Genomic DNA, 16,209 nt, shown 5'->3' on the forward strand with positions numbered 1-16,209 from the left:
GCCAGCCACTGTCATATGGTGTTTTACATATATTATTTAATTGGCAAGGACATAACAATGCTGCACTTATATACATCGAATTACACAGCTGTTGAGTACATAAAGCAAAGATTATAAAAATTCATTAGCAAAAACAATTGTACTAACAGATTTTCACATAACCTTATTGGTTTTTAATGAATACAGTAGGCCAAAATTAGATAACACATGAATCTGAACAATATAATTGATGATACCGAGTTAATTAACAGGCATGTAAAGTTTTCAATTCTACAGACAGAGAAGCTATCTTCATCTTAAATGTTTGAGAAACAATTACAAAAAATGGACATGTTCTAGGCCACACTAAAAGCTTTTTAAAAAGTTTTGAAAGCAGATGTGTTGTAGGCCACATTCTGTGTTCACAGTGCAGTAAAACAAGAAAACAAAACTATTTTTAAACAAAAAATAAACCAAATCACTGAGTTTCAAAGCACTCTTTAGAAACACTACAATATAATCTTTAGACAACATAAAAATGAATAATCAAATGTTAAGATGTGGCCAAGGCTATGTCCCGAAGTACATTTGTATTAATAAGTATACTACTATAGAAAATATAAAGAGAATATAAATCAAGTATTCAATATAAAAACTGAGACAAAGAAGAAAAACAATAAAAAATAAATGCAGTACATATCAAAGGAAAACAAATTACAAATAAAAGAAATAACGGATATAAATGAATCCTAATGCTGGTTCTTTGGAAAAACAATAGTAAACTAGATAAACCTTTGACAAATTTAATGATGAGTAAACCACAAACAGCAGTTGACAGGATACAGGGGATAGAACAAAATAAAGGGAAAATTTTAATTATAAAACAGTAGGCATAATTAAGCTAATACTATGAAAAAGCCCTATGGAATGAAGAATTTTCTAGAGGATAAAAGAACTCTGGGCTGGGCGTGGTGGCTCACGCCTGTAATCCCAGCACTTAGGGAGACCAAGGCGGGTGGATCACGAGGTCAGGAGATTGAGACTATCCTGGCTAACACGGTGACAACCCGTCTCTACTAAAAAATACAAAAAACTAGCCAGGCGAGGTGGTGAGCGCCTGTAGTCCCAGCTACTCGGGAGGCTGAGGCAGGAGAATGGCGGAAACCCGGGAGGCGGAGCTTGCAGTGAGCTGAGATCCGGCCACGGCACTCCAGCCCGGGCGACAGAAAAAAAAAAAAAAAAAAATTTCAAGGGACTAATACTTCTCAAGCTACAGAAACTGCTTAAAAGTATAGAAAAGGTAAAAGTTACCCAAGTCTTTCTATGATGCAAGCTTAACCATGATACCAGAACTTCACAAAGATAGCACCAATCTCACATATGAAGATAGAGGCAAGAATCCTACATAAAATATCAATAAATAGAATTTAGTGTATGAAAAGACTGGTGCACCACAACCTTAAGAATGCAAAGTTGGTTTGATGTTAGGAAATCTACCAGATTTCATTGATCCTCAGTTGCACATTTTTTCATCTTCTCAAAGTCAGGAGATATCTTCCAGTTGGTGGCATCTTACGATTATTAGCATTTTTCTTTCTCCGTAGTATACAAAATAATGTTTTACAATCAATGATGTCTTCATTTCATGGAAATAAAGTATGTGAAAACTCACACCAAAAAAAATTTTTAAATCATCTCAAAGGATGTTTGAAAGGCATTTGAAAATATTCAACACCTATTCCTGATTTTTAACTAGCACACTTCCTTAACATAACGCAGGGCATCTATTTCATTAAATTAAACTTTTAAAACAACAGCCACCATTATAGTTAGATGTGAAACATCATAGGCATCCCCGTTAAAACCAGGAACAAAAAAAGCACGCACACTACCAAGACTATGGTTGTTTGTTGTGGAGCTTTTGACCACTCCACAAAGCCCTGAAACAGAAAAAAGGAAAAGGATAAATATTGGAAAGGAAGGGGCCACCATTGTTACTTATAGGAAAATAGACTTATATGATTAGAAATGAAATGTCATATCAAGAGAAAAGCTGTTTGAATTTAAAACGGTACAGCTGAGTAACTAGATATAAGATAAACGAATGTAACGTAACTATGCTGTCTCAGAGGAAATGTTCAAATAATGGGATGACAATTTCGAAATCTCATAGGTATATTAAATCTCAGTTTTAACATACCGTCTATGCTCTAATGACCTCACCCCTCAAGAGATATGTGTGTGCATGCATATGTATGTGTATTTTTTGACCCAACTGTATATCTCACTGCCTATTTGCCATCTCCGGTTGGATATCTGATGGACATCTTAAACTTCACATGTCCCCAAACAAATTTTCTTTTTTCTTTTTTTTTTTTTTTTTTTGAGACGGAGTCTCGCTCTGTCACCCAGGCTGGAGTGCAGTGGCCGGATCTCAGCTCACTGCAAGCTCCGCCTCCCGGGTTCACGCCATTCTCCTGCCTCAGCCTCCGGAGTAGCTGGGACTACAGGCGCCCGCCACCTCGCCCGGCTAGATTTTTGTATTTTTTAGTAGAGACGGGGTTTCACCGTGTTGCCAGGATGGTCTCGATCTCCTGACCTCGTGATCCGCCCGTCTCGGCCTCCCAAAGTGCTGGGATTACAGGCTTGAGCCACCGCGCCCGGCACCAAACAAATTTTCTAATGTCCCCCGCCACACACAAAAGCTCCTCATGCAGTTTTCCTCCCATTACCCCTTCAGGCCCCTCCAGACCTCCAACTGTGGTATCCTTGACTCCTCTCTTTCTGTCGCCACCCATATTCAAGACATCAGCAAATACTATTGGCTTTATCTTCAAAACATTCAAAATATGACCATTTCCCTCCCCTTCACTACCACCACCCTGGTCAAAGCCACTGTCATCTATCTTGTCCTCTTGATACAGAATTTTGTTTCTTATCTTGATAATCCCACCCAATTTCTTGTCCCTGGATCAGAGTGCTCCTTCTAAAGTTGACGTCATTCCTTGCCTTTCTCACTCTGTTCCAGCCACAGTCACTTCCAAGCCTTTGTAGTTACGAGCTCTTCTTCCTGGAATGCTCTTCCTCCAGGTACCCTTAAAGCTTGCCTGTCAGTCCTTAGAAAACCTTTCCCTTACTACCTATGTAAACCAGGATGCCCTCACAACCCCTTCCCAACAAAGACCTGCACTGTGCATGCCCCTTGTCTTTTTCTCCATGCTCTTATCACCACCTGACATGCTATGTATATCATCTCTTCCTCCAATGACACTGTAAGCACCAAGAGGGCAAACCCTTGCTTTGTTTGCTACTGTAGTCCCAGTGCCTGGAACAGGGTATGAACTCTGTAAATATTTGTTGAATGATTTAATAAATGAAAAAAACATACCATGATAAGATATGAGAAGACAAAATGTTTAAAGATGACAATCTTCCAAATTAATGATGAATTTAGTGCAATTGCTATTAAAATATCAAGGAAGTGAATGGTGAATGCACAAGACATAATGGATTATCTGGAAAGTTAGGCAATGGTGAACACTGAAAAAACTCCTGTGAAAGAAGAAAAATGGAAGGACACATACTATGAATTATTAAAGTATATTATAAATCATTGATGGAATTCACATTTCTAATCTTTGAAAACAAATTCCTCCCTCTAGCCTGCTGATTCCCTCTGGATGGTACCTCATTTCAAATCTTCCTTTACAACCAGATACCTAGGGACAATGACCCACTTAAGCAGTTCCCAAACCTGGTAGAGCCCCAAAAGTTGTTGGGAGAGTTTTTCAAATATCTTGGGATCCCCTTTGGATTTTCTGGTTCAGTGTATCTGAGGAGAACCAGAGAATGTGAATTTGTATAAAGTTCCTCATAATCTATGCATAAAAATCGGGCCAACTGAACAAATGCTCATTGTAGCATTGCCTTCTGTAACAATCACAACAATGGCAGCCTAACAATTCATCAGCCAAGGAAATGGGTCTGACACAACGGAGCTAGAGAACATTTGGCAGCAGTAAAAAGTAACTTTGAAATACAATGAAGATAATCAATATGTATTAAATGGAAAACTGTCCAGCATGTATTAAGTGACAATGCCAATTGGAGCAATAACAATTTTGCCATAATTTCCTTTTGTGGAATTAAAAAATACATGTGTAGTTTACTACATGACAGTATTTAGATAAAATTCAACAACAAGCAAAACTAATCCATGCAAGCGGAAATCAAGAACTGTAGTTGCTTCCAGGGCTGGGGAGTGCGTGGGACCAGAAGGGAAAATAAGAGAATGTTCTAGAATGATGACAGCACTCAATATCTTGATTGGGGTGTTGGTTACATGGATGTATGTGTGTAAACACTCTCTGGTTAGTGCATTTTATTGGAAATAATTATACTTCAATTTTGAAAAGCAGAATATAAAGTTAAGAAAATGTAATAAATATAGGTAATCTGAAATCCAATAATTTTACCCACATCACACATAATAGACCCATAGATGCCTCACCTAGTTCCTCTTTATTTCTGTTTTTCAGGCTGATGCAGCTCTCCCCTGGATGCTAGCGGTATTGGCTGCAGGTTGTATGGTTTACAGTTTGTAGTTGCTCCTTCTCTTCTGACAAATGCCCTTTGCTAATGAGATCCTCCTTCCTAGAGGATTACCCAGGAGGTTAACTCGCCCTCCAGGGCAGTCCACAGCCAGCAATAACTCATACGGGATACAAAATGCCACTCCATTGACTCAGAGGAGGACAATTCTCTCTCTCTCTCTCTTTTTTTTTTTTTTTTTTGAGAAGGAGAGTCTCGCTGTGTTGCCCAGGCTGGAGTGCAGTGGCAATCTCAGCTAACTGCTATCTCTGCCTCCCAGGTTCAAGCAATTCTCTGTCTCAGCCTCCTGAGTAGTTGAGAATACAGGCGTCCACCACCACACCCAGCTAATTTTCGTATTTTTAGTAGAGACAGGGTTTCACCATCTTGGCCAGGCTGGTCTTGAACTCCTGACCTCGTGATCCACCCGCCTCGGCCTCCCAAAGTGCTGGGATTACAGGCTTGAGCCACTGTGCCCGGCCCAGAGGAGCACAACTCTCTATTCACACTCCAGGGCTCCCCTGAGATAAGACGGAGGCTGGACTTCAGTTCTACCAACATACTTGCCTGGTTCCCTCTCCTCCCCTCCCCAGCTCCCCAGCTTTCCTCAGTCCCTCCTGGGCTTCACCTGAGAGCACAACCCTCAATCAAGCACTGGCACACAAATCTCAATTCAGTCTCAGTATATAGGGAAACACGTTTGGCAGGATATATACAGCAACTTATTTTTCTTTTTTTTTTTTTTTTTTTTGAGGCAGAGTCTCACTCTGTCACCCAGGCTGGAATGCAGTGGTACAATCTCAGCTCATTGCAACCTCTGCCTCCGAGGTTCAAGCGATTCTCCTGCCGCAGCCTCCTGAGTAGCTGGGATTACAGGCAAGTGCCACCATGCCCAGCTAATTTTTGTATTTTTAGTAGAAATGGGGTTTTGCCATGTTATGCAGGCTGGTCTCGAACTCATGGCCTTAAGCAGTCCGCCTGCCTCTGCCTCCCAAAGTGCTGCGATTACAGACAGGAGTCCCTGTGCCCAGCCAGTTTAAAACATTCTGTTGAAGTGGAATGTAGAAAGAGGAGGTTGCACACATCCTCAGTGTACAGCCTGAGGCAGCTTCAGAAGGTGAACACACCACGTAACTAGCACCCCAAACAGGAAGCAGATCATTATCAACCCCGCAAATCCCCCCCACCTCAGAGGTAACTACCCCAACTTCTCACACTACGGATGAATTTGGCCTCTTACAGTACCTTTTACCAGGGGTTATTCTGGGCATTGATCTTTTTAAAATCTCATGCACTTAGATAAGATTTGCCGGTGTTACATATGCTTGCATTTTATGGAATGGGAATGATGGGAGCGTTTTCCCCTGCTTGCTTTCCTCTGGGCCCACAGACTGGGAACTTCTGGCCTCCTGGAAAGTAACTCTTTTTCTTTCTTCTACTGCTTCATCACTCCTCTCCACAGGAGGTACAGTGACTAGGAGAACAGGGAGAGGCCTTCATCTCTGTCCCCAGTCCTCTCTCAGGGCAGGATCAAGCCCCACACAGGCAGGACACCTAGTGGTTAAGAGACGTGCTGGGTTCAAATCCTAGCTCTGCCATTTACATGTTGCATGACAAGGGAAAGTCACATAACCTCTCTGTGCCTTAGTTTTCCCATCTGTAAAACGGGAAAACAGGTCCTACCTCAAGGACTGATAAGAGGACCAAGTAAATTAAGGTAAGTAGAGCACAAAGTCCAGCTCCTGGCCCATGATGAGGCTGTAACTGCCATCAAAGGTCTCTGGTTCCAGACAGCCCGCTCTTCTTTCTTTTTTGGAAGTGGGTAGTTGTCTGCAGGAAGGAGGGTCTGTCCATGCAGAAAACGGACCCAGGGCCTGCCAACAAGAGGCCCTCCCCTATCAGCCCCCTGGTGTGTGCTCCATCAATGCTGGTTCAATGAATTACAACTGGGCGAACGAGTGAGTGAATGAATGATGTCACAGAGGCCTCTCCCAAGCAGCAGGTCTAAAATTGACCTTGTCATTTCTTCCAAACTTCCTCCTTGATCCCTATGCTGGAGGCTAGAACCTCTGTCTGCCCTGTCCCCACATCAGAATTCAGGTGTTGCCCCTGGGCTTGCCCCTGTTCCTGCAACTTTTATGTCCCACAGATCTGGAAATGCCATCAGGTCCCCGACTCGACACATCCTGGGTCCCATTGGCTGCTGTCCTCGCCTCCAAGCCCAAACTCTATGCTAGCTCTGCGACCACTCATTGTGGGACCCGAAGCAAGCCATTTGGTTTCTCTCTGCCTCAGTTTCCTCATCTGTAGAGGAGGAAACCATGCTAACGATCTCACAGGGCTCATGAGTTAATCCACTTGACGAGTTATAATAAGATGCGCTTAGAATAGCAGCAAGCTGGCTGGGCGTCGTGGCTCATGCCTGCAATCCCAGCACTTTCCGAGGCCGAGGTGGGTGGATCATGAAGTCAAGAGATCAAGACTTTCTTGGCCAACATGGTAAAACCCTGTTTCTACTAAAAATACAAGAATTAGCTGGGTGTGGTGGCAGGCACCTCTAGACCCAGCTACTCAGGAGGCTGAGGCAGGAGAATTGCGTGAACAGAGGAGGTGGAGGTTGCAGTGAGCAGTGAGCCAAGATCACGCCACTGCACTCCAGCCTGGCGACAGAGCAAGACTCCAACTCAGAAAAAAAAAAAAGTAACATCAAGCTTGTAACATGCTCAAGGAAAGTGGCAACTCTTCTCTGCTTTTTTCCCTAACTACACATTTCTGACTTGCTCCTTCGCCCCCCACACTCTAACCCCAGCCACATCCAACCCACCTTCCTTCTACATGGGCTCCCACATTCTCTAAGTCCCCAAACCCGTTCTATGGCTCCCACTGCCTGCAAAACACATCCAACCTCATCGGTGTGGGACTTGGCAGAGAGAGGAGTCTTCTTAAAGGCCAAATCAGAACATGTCCCTCCTCTGTCTAGAACTCACCTATGGCTCCCACCCCACTCAGAGTAAAACCCACATTTCACCATGGTCCACGAGACGCTACGTCATCCATCCCATCGCCTCCATGACCTCACCTCCTAGTCCTCCCTCCCACCCTTCAGCCACGCTGACCACCACTCCTCTTGGTGTTCCCCAAATGTACCAGGCACATCTGTACCTCAGGGCCTTTGCACTTGCTGTGTCCTCTGCATAGAGCCCGCTCCCCCTAGACATCTGCCAGTATCACTCCCCACCTCCTTCAGGTCCTCACTCAATAGCTCCCTCTCAGTGGGGACTTTCCTAGACACCCTTCTTAAAATGGCAACCCCCAGCCCCAACTCCTACTCCCAAACCCCCTTCCTGCTTTATTTTTCTCCATAGCAGTTATCACCACTCAGCGCAATTCATATTTTAGCTGCTTATTTCAGTTGTCATCTGTCTACCTCGGTGACCGTGAGCTCCATGAAGGCAGGGACCATTTCTGTCTCCCTATTGTACGCTCTGTGCATTGAACACTGCTTGGCACTGAGTAGGTGCTCAAGAAATAGACGTGCAATGAATGGATGATATCATCCCAGCCATATTTTCACCCAAATCTCCCACTGCTCTGCCCTTAACTTCAGTGTCCCCGAAACGTACCGTGCTGTACCGCCTTGCCTGTGCACATGCTCTTCCCTTCCCTGCTATGCCCATGGAATTCTTACTATCCCGAAAACCCCAGGTCTGCTGTGTCGTCCTCTCTAGGATATCCAAGAATAAGCCTCCTGGCATGCAGTTAACGTCTTCCCTTGAGCCTCCCCACTGTGCCCAGCACTTATTTCTGCACTATCATGGTTTGTTGGCCAGTTTGTTTCCCTCACCCTCACCTTTGCACCACGAGTCAATAAATCAGTTTTCTGGCTTGAGGCAGCCAGAGTTACACTCCTGACATGACTGGGAGATGGATGGGACTCTCATGTGCTCACTGAGAGTGATTATGTGATTTTTCTCATGTGTGAGATGAATGTACAAATGAAAGAACCATTGGTTTTCTTATATTGATGTCTTATTCCTCAAAAAAGGAAACATTAGGCTTTTTTTAGTGAAAGGAATGTGTTTGATGATTCTCTTTGGTTTTACTTGTAGTATGTGGATTAAAACTCAGTAGACGGTTAGTGGATGGATAAATGGAATAGTGGGTGGGTGGGTGAACGGATTGGTAGGTGGCCTTATGACTGGATGTGTGAATAGATACAGATGGATGAACGCATGAGTGGGCATATGCGTGGATGCATACTAGCCACATTCTACCACAGCCAGCAGGTAGTAGAGGGATGAATAGGTGGGTGGGCAGATGAGTGGATATGGGATGGGTATGTAGGTGGGTGGATTGAATAGATGGATTGATGGCATCTGAATAAAAGGGTGAATGAGTGTGTGTATGGATAACTGGATATATGGATGGATGAATGGGTGGATGGAAGGATGCATGGAATGGGTATATGGATGCATAAGGGATGAAAGGTTGGGTAAATGAGTAGACAGATGAATGGTTGGTGGATGTTCAATGGGTAGCGGAATGAATGGAAAGGTGAGAGGGTAGGTGGAAGGGAGGGTTTATGGGTGGATGGATAAGTGGATAGACAGCTGAGGTGTAGGGATGGGTTGATGCATGGATGGATGGATGGACGGATAAGTGGATAAACAGATGAAGTATAGGGATGGATGAATGGATGGATGGACGGACAGACGGATGGATGGATGGTGGATAAGTGTATAAACAGATGAAGTGTAGGGGTGGATGGATGGATGGATGGATGGATGGATGGATGGATGGAATGAGTATACAAATGACTAGGTGAATAAAAGTTTGGGAGGATGAATGACTGGACAGATGAGTGAATGGCTGGTAGATGTCTGAGTGGTGGATGAATGAATGGATGAGTGATTGGAAAGGTAAGAGGGTGGGTGGAAGGGGAGTTGATGAATAAGTGGATAGAAGATGAATTACAGAGGTGGATGCATGCGTAGATGGATTTATGAAGGAAGTGTTGGAGGATACGTGTGAACTAAGTTACGCACACCACATGGAGACCCTCCAGTCTGTGTCTGATCACCATAGAGATCAGACACGAGATCTCTTGAGATTTTTATGGGGCAGGTAAATTCTAAGCTGAGAATGCAAATGTGACAAACTGCTGAGATCTACAGAGCGGGACATTTGTGGAAAAGGAACAAACCCCCCGGTGTACCTGGGAGCCCTCTGATTCGTCATCTTCTTCCACCGAACTCCACTCCTGGGAAAGCCCAGTCTCTTGAGAAGACAGGTCTAGGTGAGGGTGGGAGTGGAGGAAAAAGGAGCCATGAGTGAGTGGCTAGACGGCGGGAGTGGGCTCTTCCCACTGGCATCTTGTGCCTTTACTAATAGCTTGTCCCTTTACTAACAGTCTTCTCTCTCTGTCTCACCCTCCCTCTCTCACACACACACACAAACACACACCCCCCACACACACACACACACACGCCTATGTGGTTCAGGTGGAGCTGAGAGAATGAGAGGCCTGAATTCTGTTCTATAACTACCTAGACAACTTCAACTGGGTCACCTGATGTGCCCTGCCATTTAAGTCTTCACTCCCTTACCTGTCCAGTAAGTAAGAGTTCCCTCTCTATAGGCAGAAACTGAGTGAAGGAGCAGAAGAAAAAGCCACAGAAGTAAACCAAGATGATGGAGGCTTCCCCAGCTTCCAAAGAACAGACACTAGTGGAGACATGTCCCCACAGTCAGAACCTTAGCGCCCTTCTCATCCCTAAGCTGAATAGACTGGGCAAATCCTGGCATTTTCCACTCTTCCTGCACCTGAGCCCCAGCCAGGAGCTCCAAGCCTCACTAGCAGAGCTGGCCTCTGTTATCTACACCTTCTGTCCCAGGCCTGCTTATCCCCCTGAGGAAAAAGATGGTGCCTAGTAGGCGATATAAGGCTCAGCCCCTTTCTGCTATGGGGTGCCATTGAGATATCAGCAAATGGCACTACCCTTTATCCATCTGTTTGGGCCCAAACCCTAAAAGTCATCGTGATACCTCTCTTTTCCTTCCCTTCTCCACATCCATCAGCAAGAACTGATTCCTCCTCCCAAAGGTGTCCCAGATCTCTCCACTTACCCCACCTCTCTCTTGGACAGTTGCAGGAGTCTCCTGACTGGACTCCCACCTTCCACTCTTGACTTCCTAGCCCTACAATCCATTGTCACATGCAGGGAGACTCAGGGTTTCTCAGACCTGACATTTGGAGCTGCACCATGCTTTGTGTGGTGCACGACAGGACGTCCTGTGCATGATAGGACGTTTATCAGCATCACTACTGGCTTCTCCCCACCAGATAGCAGCAGCATCTCCACAGTTAGGATAACCCTAAACGTTTCCAGACACTGCCAAAAATCACCTGGGGAGGAGAGGTGGGGTATAAGACCATGCCCAGTTGAAATCCACTGAGTTAGAGGAATATTTTTGAAATGCAAATGAGATCATGTGTTTTTCCCCTTCAAATCTTCCAGTGCTTGAAAATTGGGGTGTTCCCTTTCTTGCCCTCCTTGAGAACCCTGCAAGCACCCCCATGAGGATAACCCTGAAAAATCCTGCTGGAGACACATGACCTGTCCTCAGCACCACCAAGCCAGCCAACAGCCAGCATCAGCAGACGTGGGAATAAAGCCATCTGAGATCGACCAGTGGCCTCGCCAGCTCTCTGAGGCCGCACAGACAAGCACAGGCAGGGAAAGCGTCCCCTGAAGGCAGGTCAAACTTCTGACCCACAGAATCATGAGCCGATACGTGATTGTTGCTTTAAGCCTCTAAGTTTGGGGATGACTTGTTACACGGCAAAAGCTGACTGACACAGTGCCCCATGAATAGCTGTCGAATGGATGAGTGAAGGACTGAATGTTTAGTCTTTCCCTAGGCTCTGCCAATTCCTTCCCCTCCACCCACTCACCTCCCAAAGGACCGCTGCCTCTCACCTTTCTCATCACTGTCATGGCTGGAGGCCCCAACCTCCACAGCCTCCCAGTCCTTGGCGCAGGTGGGATGGGGAGGCTTCTCCCAGGCCCGGCTCTCCCGAGGCAGCAGCGTCTTGGTCCTCTCGGGCTCCAGCAGCCCCCGCGTCTGCTCAGGACTGAGACTCTGCATCGCCCCAGGAGGAGGTGAAGCTTCTGAGACAAGCTTCTCTTTCTCCTCCCGCTCCAGGGTCCTCTCTGGTTCTCCAGGCACAGGGTTCAGAACCTGAGGACTGACGAACATTTCATCATGCAGTAAATCGTTACAGAGGGCCAGCAGGGGCTAGACACGATTCTAAGCATTAGAAATACAGCAGTCATCAAGTGGAGATTCCTGCCCTCCTGGGGCTTACATTCTAGTAGAGAGAGAAAGAGACAGGCAGGGAACAAATAAAGCACGCAGCAGGTCAAACGGTAGAGAGCGCTCTGGAGACAAAGCTGGAAAGGGAATGTTTGTCATGGGCGGGTACACGCAGACACACACACTCACGTACTCACATATACATACATACAAACAAACACACAGACACAGTCACATACACACACACACTAACGCACATATACACATTCACACACACTAACACTCGTACACACTCACATTCACACACACACATTCACACTCACACATACACACTCACATACTCATATACACACACAGCCACACATGCACCTAGACACACACACATAGGCACACACACACATACTCACACTCACTCACATATTCATACCCACACTCACATACGATACACTAACATACATATACACACTCACATTCTCACATATACACATACAGTCACATACACACATATAAACACTCATTCACAGACACACCTCACATACATATACACATACAGTCACATATACACACGCTCAAACTCACACTCATACACTTACATACATTCACACTCATATGCATTCACAATATACACACTCACATATGCCCTCACATATACACGTATACACATACACACACAGTCACATATACACATGTTCAAACACACAAACACACACATTCACACACTCACATGCATTCACAATCACACACATACGCCCTCACACATACACGCATACACATACACAGTCACATATACACTCAAACTCACACACATACACACTCATACACTCACCCAAACATACACACGCACATACACATTCACACATACACTCACACATTTCTCACACACACTCACATACATTCACACACACAGTCCACATCCCAAAGCATATAGAGGGGGTTTTAGAGAGGGTTGCCCCTGGAATCCCTCTGGCTATAGAGAGAAGAGCCCTAGTCTTCGCACCAGCCCCCCACGGCCCCAAATTTCTCCTTGGTTGTCATAAAATGATGCATTCACCATATGGGGGTTAAAAGTCTTTTTTGTTTTGTTTTGTTTTATTTTATTTTATTTATTTTATTTTATTTTTTGAGACAGGGTTTCGCTGTTTCCCAGACTGCAGTGCTGTGACAGGATCTCGGCTCACTGCAATCTCTGCCCCCCAGGTTCCATGGATTCTCCTGCCTCAGCCTCCTGAGTAGCTGGGATTACAGGCATGCACCACCATGCGCAGCTAATTTTTGCATTTTCAGTAGAGGTGAGGCTTCACTACTACTGGAAGTTGGCCAAACTGGTCTCAAACTCCTGACCTCAAGTGATCTCCCCACCTGGGCCTCCCGGTGTGCTGGGATTTGCAGACATGAGCCACTGTGCCCAGCCTCAAAAGTCTAATTTTAAATGAACTATTATTTAATATCCGTATTCTATATAGTTGATCAACCTGAAATTCAGGTGGTGGTTTGCAAGAAGCTATCTAAACTCTAAGGACTTATAATTATGTAACCCTTTGCCTTAAAACTCTAAGGCTGGTTTATGCTTTTGTTTTAGGAAATTGTATCATCAATTTTGTATGTGTAACCCAAAGACTATCCTTGTGAATAATAACTTTAAAAAAAAGTAAATTATCTTGGAGTGAATGGAAAGATTTGTGAGCCTTTTTCTCTTTGCTTAGGCTTATGTAAATAGAAATTGTTCTGTCAGATTTTAAAATCACGGGGCAGACACTGTAGATCAAGAAGAAGTTTGTGACTCAACAACCAAAACCATGTGGAGACTATGATGTTTGGTCTCAGATTAAAAAACTAAATCTTCTGTGAAAAGAAAACTTTTTTAAAAGAAAACCAAATTAATGTGATTATGGACTGGGTATTTGACTACCCCAAGGTATTATCACTGACTTTTGTTGAGTAAGGGAATGGCTTACGGATAGATAGGGAGAGGTCCACCTTAGCTTTTAGAGGTGCTTTTGTGGAACATAGGGGTGAATTGACCTGATGGCTGAGATTTGCTTTAAAATACTCCCATATGCAGCCATAAAAAGAATGAGTTCATGTCCTTTGCAGGGACATGGATGAACCTGAAAGCCGTCATTCTCAGCGAACTAACACAGGAACAGAAAACCAAACACCGCATGTTCTCACTCGTAAGTGGGAGCTGAACAGTGAGAACACAGGGAGGGGGAACATCACACACTGGGGCCTGTTGGGGGGTGGGGGAAGGGGAGGGAGAGCATTAGGACAAATAGCTAATGCATGCAGGGCTTAAACCTAGATGACAGGTTGATAGGTGCAGCAAACCACCATGGCACATGTATACCTATTGAACAAACCTGCACGTTCTGCACATGTATCCCAGAACTTACGGAAAAAAACAAAAACAAACAAAAAACAAACTCCCACAAAGAAAGAGCACACAAGAAAATGAGAAATGCTGAATCTGGGAAGTTGGTAGATGGTGGTTCACAGTACTACCCTCACACTGAACAGTATGTTTGAAATGTTTTCATAATAGAAAATACGTATGTTTATATTGTTTGGATGAACGGAGGCAAGATGGTGCACTTCCGGGTTCTTCATCCCCCCTCCCAACTTTCCCCCCCTCCCAACTTTTCCCGCGCGTGCGAAAATGCAGCCGGCGACCCGGGAAGGTGCAGACCAACTGGGCATGCACCAGGTGACGTCAATCCAAAGAGACCAAGATTTACCTGGTCGCACCTGCGGAACGCCCCCGACACGCCCGTGCCCCGCCTATTGCCCTCCCACTCCTAGAAAAGCCGCTCTCCGCCAGTGAGCCAGGCGGTCTTCCTCCAGCCCCACTGATGTCCGGATGCAGGAACCCCGCCCCAGAGCCCCATGAGTGGGGGGAACTCTGTCGGCCTTCTTTGCCGGAGGCCGACAGACTTCTTCCCGACACCTTAGGTTACCAAAATAAACTTGCAGTTTTGCTCCTGACCTTTGCCTACTTGCTGGTTCTTTTGTGCTCGCTCTGGTGGTCTTAGAAAAACAAGTCATATATGTCTATATATATACAGAATATGTCTTTCTTTTTCTGCATTACCAATCAGCATTTCTCCTTCCTGCAGCGGGGTGTCTCACATTTCCCTAGAACCCAAATTCAAGCTCATCATTTCCCCAGACCCTTCTGCCCACTGCCCCACTCACAGCACTCCCTCCTCCTGGGTCCCCCGCTCTCGGCCAGGACTCCACCGTCCTCCCCAACAATCTCTACAGGACTCATCTTCGACTTGCCCCCGCCTCCCCTGCCATATCCAATCCTTGGCCAAGTCCACTTCCTCTTGCCTCAGAAAATACTCTGCCCTCCTGCCTGCTGCCCAGGGTCCGTCCCAGTCTGCGTTTTTGTTCCCCTGGATAGAGTGACCTCCACCGTGTTCATCACCCTGCCTCCTGGGGGTCCACTCAGCCCTTCACCCATGGATCCTGCTCCCCACTCCCCTGCCACCAGCTTCAGCCTCCTCAAGACCCCTCTAGTTACGAGATTCTTAATGCTCAGGAGTGGGCACCACTGTCCCTGCATGCTCTCACCTCCTAGACAGCCCACGTGGAGATTTCAGGCACAGCCAGGGATCTCTGACACTGAATTCCAGGGAGAAAAAGCATCTCCTGCGTCAGCCCCTGTGATCCTCCGCATTACCTCAAAGAGAAAGTCTCTGTTGGGTGCCCCTATGCTTTTAGCATCTCTCTCGCTGAGCTTCCTTTCTAACAAAGGGAGAGCAGCTTCAGGCAGGCAAAGCAGGCGGCACACAGCTTCCCCTCAGTACGAAATAAACATTAAAAGTGATACTGGCTTTCCCTTTGCAACAGTGATCCAAAGTTTGCCTTTGAAACCCACTGAGGTAGAGTTTTAAAGCACTGGTGGACGTGTCTGTCGGCTCAGTCACTTTGGAAAACTATTTGGCAACATCTAGGAAAGCTAAGCAGAGGTGCACCCTGGGACCTGGTGATTAACCCCCCCGACACTTAGCCAGGAGCAATGAGAACCTGTGTCCACACACACGCGTGTGCGTGAATGTTGATGTCTGCTGTATTCATAACCATTCATAAGAACGCAGTGGTTTATATGCATAGCCAGAAGCACTCATAGGCATAATGAAAATGCTAAAAACCCAGGTGTTTATCAACAAGAGAATGTAGACATAAATTGCAGTTTATGCATTCAGGGGAGTACAGCTCAGTAATGAGAGGGGCCCACAAAGGGATACAGGCGGCAACATGGGTGAATAGAATATGTATATATTTAAATAAGCAAATATATTTTAGTATATAATTATTTTA

The 16,209-nt window shown here is 45.5% G+C and overlaps 1 protein-coding gene across 1 annotated transcript in view; it reads right to left on the minus strand.

Annotated features, from left to right (window-relative positions):
• Window positions 1-1,716: 1,716 nt before the first annotated feature.
• SMIM17 (small integral membrane protein 17) overlaps window positions 1,717-16,209 on the minus strand; it is a 16,795-nt gene continuing 2,302 nt past the window's right edge. The window contains exons 2-4 of the mRNA XM_011932414.1: window positions 11,550-11,818; window positions 9,785-9,861; window positions 1,717-1,919 (exon numbers count right to left, since the gene is read on the minus strand). Coding sequence (XP_011787804.1) covers window positions 1,809-1,919; window positions 9,785-9,861; window positions 11,550-11,718 — 357 coding nt within the window. The 5' untranslated portion in view covers window positions 11,719-11,818 and the 3' untranslated portion in view covers window positions 1,717-1,808. The remainder of the gene's footprint in view (window positions 1,920-9,784; window positions 9,862-11,549; window positions 11,819-16,209) is intronic.

This window comes from Colobus angolensis, unplaced genomic scaffold (genome assembly GCF_000951035.1).
Source record: "Colobus angolensis palliatus isolate OR3802 unplaced genomic scaffold, Cang.pa_1.0 Scaffold96, whole genome shotgun sequence".
In the NCBI taxonomy this organism is placed as follows: domain Eukaryota; kingdom Metazoa; phylum Chordata; class Mammalia; order Primates; family Cercopithecidae; genus Colobus; species Colobus angolensis.